This window comes from Hevea brasiliensis, chromosome 15 (genome assembly GCF_030052815.1).
Source record: "Hevea brasiliensis isolate MT/VB/25A 57/8 chromosome 15, ASM3005281v1, whole genome shotgun sequence".
Lineage (NCBI taxonomy): Eukaryota > Viridiplantae > Streptophyta > Magnoliopsida > Malpighiales > Euphorbiaceae > Hevea > Hevea brasiliensis.
The window spans coordinates 53,168,444-53,177,772 of record NC_079507.1 but is presented as its reverse complement, the minus strand read 5'-3'; the positions used below and the strand labels follow the sequence as shown (position 1 = coordinate 53,177,772).

At 33.0% G+C, this 9,329-nt stretch overlaps 1 protein-coding gene and 1 non-coding gene across 2 annotated transcripts; both read left to right on the top strand.

The window, feature by feature from the left end:
* Nucleotides 1-2,111: 2,111 nt before the first annotated feature.
* LOC110642183 (uncharacterized) lies at nucleotides 2,112-8,813 on the top strand. The gene is made up of 5 exons (XM_058137098.1): nucleotides 2,112-2,133; nucleotides 2,238-2,342; nucleotides 2,457-2,704; nucleotides 7,307-7,406; nucleotides 8,706-8,813. The coding sequence occupies exons 1-5, from the start codon at nucleotides 2,131-2,133 to the stop codon at nucleotides 8,811-8,813; spliced, it is 564 nt and encodes a 187-aa protein (XP_057993081.1). The 5' UTR covers nucleotides 2,112-2,130.
* LOC131174266 (small nucleolar RNA R71) lies at nucleotides 4,273-4,379 on the top strand. The gene has a single exon (XR_009144514.1). It is a non-coding gene; the product is annotated as a small nucleolar RNA R71 (small nucleolar RNA).
* Nucleotides 8,814-9,329: the final 516 nt, after the last annotated feature.

Sequence of the window (9,329 nt, the reverse complement as noted above, 5' to 3'; positions counted from 1 at the left end):
GGCATTCCAATTTTTAGGGAAAAATAGAGTTTGAAGGAAATTGATTCTAAGTCCCTTTAATATCTTTTTCAAGCATATCAAAGTGTATTCTAAAATAACCAAACCTACTTTCGTATGTATTTGATTACTTTAAAACCCATTAAGTTTTGTAACCAATAATTAATTCCTCTTAAAGTCCTAGTTTATTTCTAAATCTAGGTGATTTTAAGTTCCAATCCTTGATTAACTATCAATGACTTTCACCTTTCGGTCCTTCAATCAAAGATTAACACAATACCCAATGGGTACCAACATTGGGCAAGTAAATCAAGCACACAAGGAAGGAATCAAAACTCATATTCATATAAAATAAGGAAATACCCAATACAAATCCACAAATTAATCTAAAACATATTTCCCAACTCTGAAATCTAAAGGAATTACTCACTCATTATGGTATTTACAAGAAATATAGATGGAAGAATAAAGAAAAACATGATAAAAGGACTGAAATGGGAAAACCCAGATGGAAGAACCAAGGTCTCTGGTTTCTGGAGCTCCAAATGCGTGCAGCAGCTCCTTCTTCCAAGAGAGAATGGCGTCTCCTCTTCTTTCTATTAAATTTTCTTTCCTTTTTGTTTTTCCTCCCCTTCCTCTTATGGCAAAAATAAGGAAAATGATGAATTTATATGGTTCCTAAAAGTTACCCTAAAAGTAAATAAAAGACAAGGAGTGGATAGGAAATGAGGTGTAAAATTATCCAAGTCAGCAGCACTTTCACGTTCTGGGCATTCTGCTTAGGGTTCGGCTTAACCCTAAGCGGCTTCTTAGCAAATTTAGCCTCTGGACGCACCGTCGCTTAAGGTTGCTGCACTTCAAAGAAATCTCGGCAGACTTAGAGTGAAATGGACTTTTCTGCTCATGCTTGACTTGTGCTGCACCTTAAACACTGCCGCTTTACCCTAAGCATGACCTTAAGCAAAGTCTCAAGCAAATTTCGGCTAACTTGCTCTTTCAAAGCTTGATATCTTTAACTTTCCTCCATGCTTAAAGAATCCCAAATTTCTTCAAATCACTTCCTATTGCACTCATTGATCTTCGATTTGCCACAAAATCCTATCAAAAATAACAAAATTACAAAAATCAAATATAAAGTATCTAAAGTTAACAAATAAGCTAAAATAAAGCTAAAAACATAAAATATACTAAAATATAAGGACAAAATGGATGCAAAACTACCCTAAAATGTCTATATGAAATGAGTGCAACAGTATTACATATCATTGGCAATTGAAGTACCATGTTTCTACATTTACATAAAATCAATATATTTGCTGTCTTTCTTTTGTACAGGTTACATCCATCTGAGGAATGTGCTAAGAAGATGAAGAATATCTTCAAGGAGAGGATGGACCCAGAGGGGCACTGTTGGAAAACTATCACTTTGAAACAAAAGAGTTTTACGTGTATGAATTTCAGGTAATAAAATAAATATTTAAATATAATTATCTATCAGATAACTAATTTGCATAGTTTATGAAACCTCAAAAAAGAATGTTACAAACAAATATCATTTAAGTGATGAGAATTTGTGAATTAATGTAAAAGAACACAATTGAAGTATATTAATGCTTAAATGTTCTATGTACAGCTTGTGTGTTGAGGATGTTGAAAATATATATTGTTGTGAGTTGTTGTAGTTGGGGTGGATGTTATTTGTTGTTGAGAATATATGAAGTGTTTTTTACAGGTGCAATTAATACCTAATAACTAGGTTTGGATTGTCCAAAATTAAGGGGAAATGTCAATTTTTTCTAAAATATTATCATACTAATACAACTGTCTTAATTTTTATTTGTTTTATAAATGTAAATACTTTGATTGGCAAGAGGTGACTCCTTTGGTAAAGGAAGCTTGAGGCGTAGTCGCAGAGCGCTACAAGGCGCTAATGTGCAATGTCAGGAAAGGAAAATCCAAGGTCATCGTGCCTAATAGTACAATGCAAAAATGGAAGGAGGCATGGAGTAGCCCAGAGTTTAAAGCCAAGAGCCATCAGTTCACTGCTAACCGCTGTAGTGAGATAGGGGGAGTTGGGGCAGGCATCTCTAGACACACAGGAGGTTGATTTCACATGCTACTCACGCAGATAGAATGGTAATGATTTCATATTTCTTGGTTTTGTTATTGTCTGTCTACATATTAGTAGCAAATAATCGAACATTATTATAAACATCACTAAAATCATTATATCTTTTCAGGAAGCCAAGCTTGGCCGAAGACCTTTTCCTTATGAACTTTTCCATAAGACCCACACTAGGAAAGGCACCTCCGATATGGTTGATTCACGAGCGCAATCAATTAAGGTAAGTGAACAAGTATTTTATGTCTTTCAATTATACGAAAAAAATGAATAAGTGAGTTTGTTTATTCAATTGCCAAGAAAAATAAATTTAAAATATGTGTATTAACTTATGCAGGATGCATTTTTGGCGCTTAAGGAGCAGTCGTCTCAACCACAAGAGGGGTGCAATGACCCTCCTATTGTAGATGAGGTCGCACTATATTATCAAGTTGTGGGGGGGGAGAAGAAGAACAGGGTTTATGGCATTGGATCTCAAGCATCAATTTTTTACCCTAGCTCATCACATGGATCATCTTCTACTGCATCCTATTGCGCTCAGTCGGAGGCAATGGAGGAAGAGATTCAACAATTGCATCGATCAAGGTAACGCTCAAGGATAGTTTGGTTGCAATGGAGGAGAGAGACCGACAACGCGAGTTGATGCTAGAGGAGAGATATAGACAACGTGAGCAGACACTGGAGGAGCGCATGCAACAAATGATGCAAAACATGATGGCACAAATGATGCAGAGTACGCAGCTTCTGACCCCAACTCGGATCGACTCATCAGGATGATGGTAGAGAGGCTGATAGTGGTGATGAGTGATGATCTTGTTAATGACAAGTAGCTTGTTTTTTTTTGTTATTATGATATTTTATTTTTCCATACAGTACATTATTGTCATAACCCTTCACTGTCATATTTATATATAATATTGGTGATATTTGATATTTGTGACTGATATTGTAAATATTATGATGTTGAGCATTTAAAATTAATATTATATTATATGCTTCAATACAGAAATAATATATTAAATAAAAAATAAAAATTTTCTACTAGTAATTTGAAACGGATTAAAAACGAATTTTTCCGCTTTCTAATCCAATAACACAAGGATCGGTTTGAATTTAGAAACCGATTTGAAACGGAATTTCGTTTCAAAAAATTGAAACAAAATATCCGTTTTTAAATTAAAACGGAATTTGAAACCGAATATATGTGGTTTCTAAATTTGAAACGGAATAGTGGTTTGAAAATAGTTTCAGAATTTGAAACGGACTCCATTTTCCGTTTCAAATTTATTTAGAAACTTGTGGATTTAAAACTGAATATTTCGGTTTCAAATCGGTTTCTAAATGTATTTAGAAACCGATTTTCACTGATTTGAAACCGAATATTCGGTTTCAAATCTCCTTTTTTCTTGTAGTGTCTGTTATGTGTTTGCATCTGTTCCAGCCTTGCTTTCATCTCTCTCATCTCCTCATCATGCTTATTTTGGTTAGCAAGAATCTGTTGCAATAAAGCTTCAGTGGTGGAGTTTCGTTCTTGCTGTTTTGGTGGAGGGTTCATATTTTTCTGCTGAAAATTAGGCAATGGTTGCCTATTTTGCTGATATGCAACTTGACTTTGCTGTTGTGGTTGAAAATTCTGATTTTGAACTTGATTTTGAACTTGATTTTGCTGATTTCCCCATGAAAAATTGGGATGATTCCTCCAATTTGAATTGTAAGTTTGAGAGTAAGGATTCCCCATTTGCTTGTTTCCATAATTACCAACATATGCTGCTTGTTCTCCATAATCTACTCCACAGCTGGTTGTTTCCTTTGCATAAGCCACTTGTTGTGAACTTCCAGTTGATGATGATGAACTAACCAACATACTCAGGTCTTCCATCTTCTTAGCAAGGACATTTGTAAGTGCATCAAACTTTGCATTAATCATGTTGAATGGATCAAGATCATACATTCCAGCAGCTTGCTTTTTTTGAGTTGGAGCTGGTCCTCTTGGACTACTCCAAAGATGAGTATTCTTTGCAATTTTCTCCAATAGCTCATAAGCTTCATCTTCATGCTTCATAATAAATTCTCCTCCTGTTTGAGCATCAATAATCCCTCTAATTGCAGGAGTGACATTTGTGTAGAAATTCTGATTTATCATCCATTTTGGAATGGCATGATGTGGGCATAATCTCTCTAATTCCTTCCATCTCATCCATGACTCATAAAGAGTTTCATCTTCTCTTGGTCTGAAAGCTGTCATTTGATTCCTCAGCTCTTGAGTTTTTCCAGGTGGAAAATATTGTGCAAGAAATGCATCAGTGAGTTGCTCCCAATTTGTAATGGAGTTGTGAGGTAAAGAATCAAGCCAATCCAATGCTCTATCTTTCAAAGAGAATGGGAATAGCTTCAATCTTGCTGCATCATCTGACACTCCAGGTTGTTTTTGTATGTCGCAAATCATAGCAAACTTCTTCAGATGTGTATGTGGATTTTCAGAAGGATGTCCTCCAAATTGAGAATTTTGAATCATTTGAAGAACTCCAAAATCCATCTTGTAGCTATTTGCATCAATCCTTGGTCTTGCTATACTCTCTCTCAAGTCATCAAAACGTGGAAAAGCATGATCCATCATACTTCCCCTAGGCACGTTTGCATTAACAACTTCTTCCCCTTGGGCTTCATTTTCATTGTTTTGAACATTTCCAGCATTACCAACACCAATTCTAATTCTTTCATCAGCCATGTCTGCTTCTAATTCAGTTTCTCTCAAAGCTTCTTTCCTTTTCCTGGTTTCTTTCTTGTTGGCTTTACAAAATTTCTCAATTTCAGGATTGAACAATAAGGATGTGTCACTTGTGCTTCTAGCTCTTCTCATAAAAGGTTAAAAGTACCTGAAAAAGAACAAACAAACACAAAATGAAAAGATAACAAAAATAAAACTAAAAACAACTAAAATAATCAAGAATTCAATCTTAAACAAACAACTCCCCGGCAACGGCGCCAAAAACTTGTTGCGTCCCTACCGCAAGTGCACGGGTCGTACAAGTAGTATAGAAAAATATCGATCCCACGAAGAGTTGTGTTAATGATTGAATTTTTGATATAAAAAGTTGAATAAATTGAAATATTTTTGAAATTGAAGTAATGAATTGATGGGTAATGGAGTATGAAATCTAAATATGTAAAATTAGTATTCTATTCAACAATGTATTAATTAAACTAAAATTTGCATCAAATTGAAATAAGCAAGTTCAAATATGGCAATATTCAAAATGGCAAGTGATTAAATTTAACTAGAAATTAACAATGATAAAAAGGCGATTCCGGAGTTCGGGATTTCATATTCGAGCTATTTTGGGATTTTAAATTGGTTATCCAATCTTATGAAACTTATGGGTTTTAAGGAGATTAATTCTTAAATCCTTTGAATTCCCTTTCGAGTGAGACAAAGAGTGCCTTAATCAAACTAATCCTACTTTCGTGGAGTTAGAATTAATTAAGACCCATTAAGTTCTTTAATTAATCTGTGAATCCTCTTAATCCTTAGCCTATTTCTAGGTCCAAGTTAATTAAGTCCAATTTCTTGATTATCTATCACAAGGCCTTCTCCTTTCGGTGCTTCAACCATGGATTATGAACATCACTTAATGGGATCCTACACTAAGCATGTCATTAAGCATACAAGAAATGAATAAAACTCATTAAGACCACAAAATATGGATTACCCAATCAAAATCCACAAAATATCTCAAATATTACAACCCTTACTCCAGAATCAAAAGGTAAACTACTCACTATCCATAATGCTTACAAGATATATTGAGTTTAAATGGAAATAAAGCTTTAATCTAAGCTAAGAAGTAAGAAATTAAACACTAGAAATGTAGAAATATGTAAGGAAAGAAAGAAATCTGCAAATCTTGGTTGAGAATGGTGTGGAAGGTGAAGGTGACTCTTCAAATTCTGCTCAGCCCCTCCTTTTCTTTTCTGCTCCTTGTCTCTCCCTTTTAAAATGGGATAATGAGACTATTTATAGCATTTTTTCTGACATGGAGCCCTAAAATGGTATGTTCTAGGAGAAATTATTTGAGGGAATCTCCTGCCAGCTCATTAATGAACTCTTTATGGGACTGCATAAGTGGACTGCATAAGTTATGCAGTCTCTTATGCAGTTTTCGGCTGGTTCTGAGTCACTTATGCGAAACTGCATGACTTGGTGCATAGGTTATGCACAATTCCGTGAAGGTGCATAAGGGAGGCGAGAATGTGCATAAGCTATGCAGTCTCCTTATGCACATTTAATTGGGTTCGAACAGTGATCTTTCTCCTTATGCAGATCTGCATAGCTTATGCGGCAAGTTATGCACAGTTTGGTCAATGCATATTTCAGCTTGAAAACTTGTTTTTGACATCTTTTGGCTGTAGAAGACACTCCTCAATGGCAAAATTCTCTTTAGTCCTTCAAAAATACCATTTTTCCTACAAAACAAAGTAAAAATTACAAATTAATGCAAAATTGACAACTATGAAAAACTAACTAATTAACTAATGAAATTAGCTAAAAATGACTAATAATCAAATAAAAAGGGTTATAAAATTAGACCTAAATGACTATGCAAAATGTATGCATCACTTTTCATCATTTTTTTTCATTTACTTGGTTTCTTTTCTTTCCCATAGGAAAGAATTGACTTTGCCATTTCCATTGGTTTTTTGCTTTTTTATTTTGTCATATTGGAGATACTACTTTACAATCATTTACTTAGCGTAAGAGAATGAATAACGATTTTAATTTGGAATAGTTTAGCATTATTATTGAAGTTACTATTTAATAATACATTTTTAAATATATTATTTAGAGAGAATTAAAAATTAATTTAAAATTAAATTTTATATATTTAATCATAAAAATATTAAAAGAATAAAATAACTTTTTTCAAAATTATTTTTCAATAAAAGAAAAGACCAAATAAACTCTTATACTTTCGATAAAGGGCCAAATAATCTCAAAATTAAATTTTAGGCCAAATATACTCATTTACTTTCTAATTAAGACCAAATAAGTCCTCACCTAATAAAAATTTTCATTCAATAAAAATTTTCATGTTTATCACATGCATGGGTTATCAGATTTTCAATGATCTTATAGGGTCTACGAATAAAAGTTTTCTTTATTCATTAGTTTTTTTTTTCCCCCAATAGGATAGGCATATTTTTCTTTAAGCTTGGAGAGTCCTCGTTCAATGAGAGTAGAGGAAGAGAAGTAGTAATAAGACTAAGGAATTTTGATATTCTGGTAGCTGTAAGTTGGAAAGAAGCAAGAAAACTTTAATGAATCTCCTCTCTTGTTGCCTCTCTACAATAATTCTAAGTTTAGAACATGAGCTCTCCAAAGTCAGTGTGTCCTGTTGAGTGTCAACTATCAAACCATTTTTATTGTTCTTAATTTTTAAATTTTCCTCTCTTAAAACTTAAATATTAGAGAGATAATCTAATTGTTTTGTAAAATTCTTATTTCTATTCTTAGTTTAGTTACTATGTCCCTTTTATCTTTTCATTATTATTACACTCTATAAATAAAATCCTAAATATCTATTATTTTTCCTAAATATCCAAAAACGAATCAAAATGATAGAGGATATGTATGAAAATGACGTAGTAAATTAAAAATTTGTTAGATTAAAATCTAATTTATTGTATGGTTTAAGTTTTGACGTCCTATGATTGCTTAAGTTAAAAGTAATCTTCCAGTTCCCTACAAAACATAACAGAACAATCTAACGCCTTTTGTGAAAAGATAGAAAATCTAATATTGACTGATTTTCTGAAGTAAAAAACTTATAAAGCTCAAAACTTATGGCCTAAAATGGTATTTAATCATCTATTTGGGTTTTGCAATAAAAATTTTCATGTTCATCACATGCATGCAGCATCAGAGTTTCAATGATCTTATAGGGTCCATGAATAAAAGTTGTCTTTACTCCTCGTTCAATAAGAGTAGAGGAAGAGAAGTAGTAATAAGACTAAGGAATTTTGATATTTTGGTAGCCGTAAGTTGGAAAGAAGTAAGAAAACTTTAATGAATTTCTACTCTTGTTTTCTCTCTACAATAATTCTAAGTCTAGAGCATGAGCTCTGCAAAGTGAATGTGTCCAGTTAAGTGTCAACTATCAAACCATTTTAGTTCTTCTTAATGTTTAAACTTTCCACTCTTAAAACTTAAATATTAGTGAGATAATCTAATTGTTTTGTAAAACTCTTATGTCTAATCTTACTTTAGTTAATTGTTTTGTAAAACTCTTATGTCTAATCTTAGTTTAGTTACTATGTCCCTTCTATCTTTTCATTATCATTATACTTTATAAATAAAATCCTAAATATCTATTATTTTTCCTAAATGCACAAAAATGAATCAAAATGATAGAGGATATGTATGAAAATGACATAGTAAGTTAAAAATTTGTTAGATTAAAATCTAATTTATTGTATGGGTTAAGTTTTGATGCTCATGACTGATAAGCGCACTTGTTTCTCTACTCAATTTGGACGCTAGTTATACTATATTTTCCTTCTGCATTTTTTTTTTTCCATTACATTTTAGGGGTATGAAGATAGTCATGCCTTTGCCCATGCAGCATCTATTCCTTATTCCATAAAGGCTGAGCTGTTGCAAAGAATTCACGCTTTTCCTGTTCAAGCTGCTGTTTGATACGCTACCTATGAGTGTTATGGAGTAATAAGAAACTCAGAACCATTAATAGTATGGATGCATAGTTTAGCGTCATTGCGACAAGTTATCTTGAGAGAGTGGAGGTAACTTGATTTACTTTAGTGGTTTTGCACGGCCAAAGCAGGAGAGAAGTTTCATCATGTTATTCCTTTTACTTGTAATATCTGAAAATTCGGTTGGCATACGTATTATGTAATGTCTCTCAACACAGCTACTTCCATTCCTGTAACTGCTCTGTTCTGGTTTGTTACCCAATTTCAGCTGCCAGCTCTATAATGAAATTCTTTGCTCACTATTGGCTGATAGTTCATTGAATTTGTCTGATGAGATTAAATACAATTTTGCTGAGATGATAATTTCTGTTGATTATCTTTTCGTAAACTCTTTGCTAACTTGATTATAATATGGCGTCATAAATAAAATTTTATAAGCATTAAAAGAGATCTGATTAAAATGGCAAGATTTGAAAAGAACTTAGCTTTTGCTATCTTGTTA

Excerpts from the sequence above, each read along its gene's own strand:
- LOC110642183 (XM_058137098.1), top strand. Across the intron at positions 2,343-2,456 it reads CACGAGCGCAATCAATTAAG|GATGCATTTTTGGCGCTTAA; the intron begins GTAAGTGAACAA and ends TAACTTATGCAG. Across the intron at positions 7,407-8,705 it reads ATTTTGATATTCTGGTAGCT|GGGTATGAAGATAGTCATGC; the intron begins GTAAGTTGGAAA and ends ATTACATTTTAG.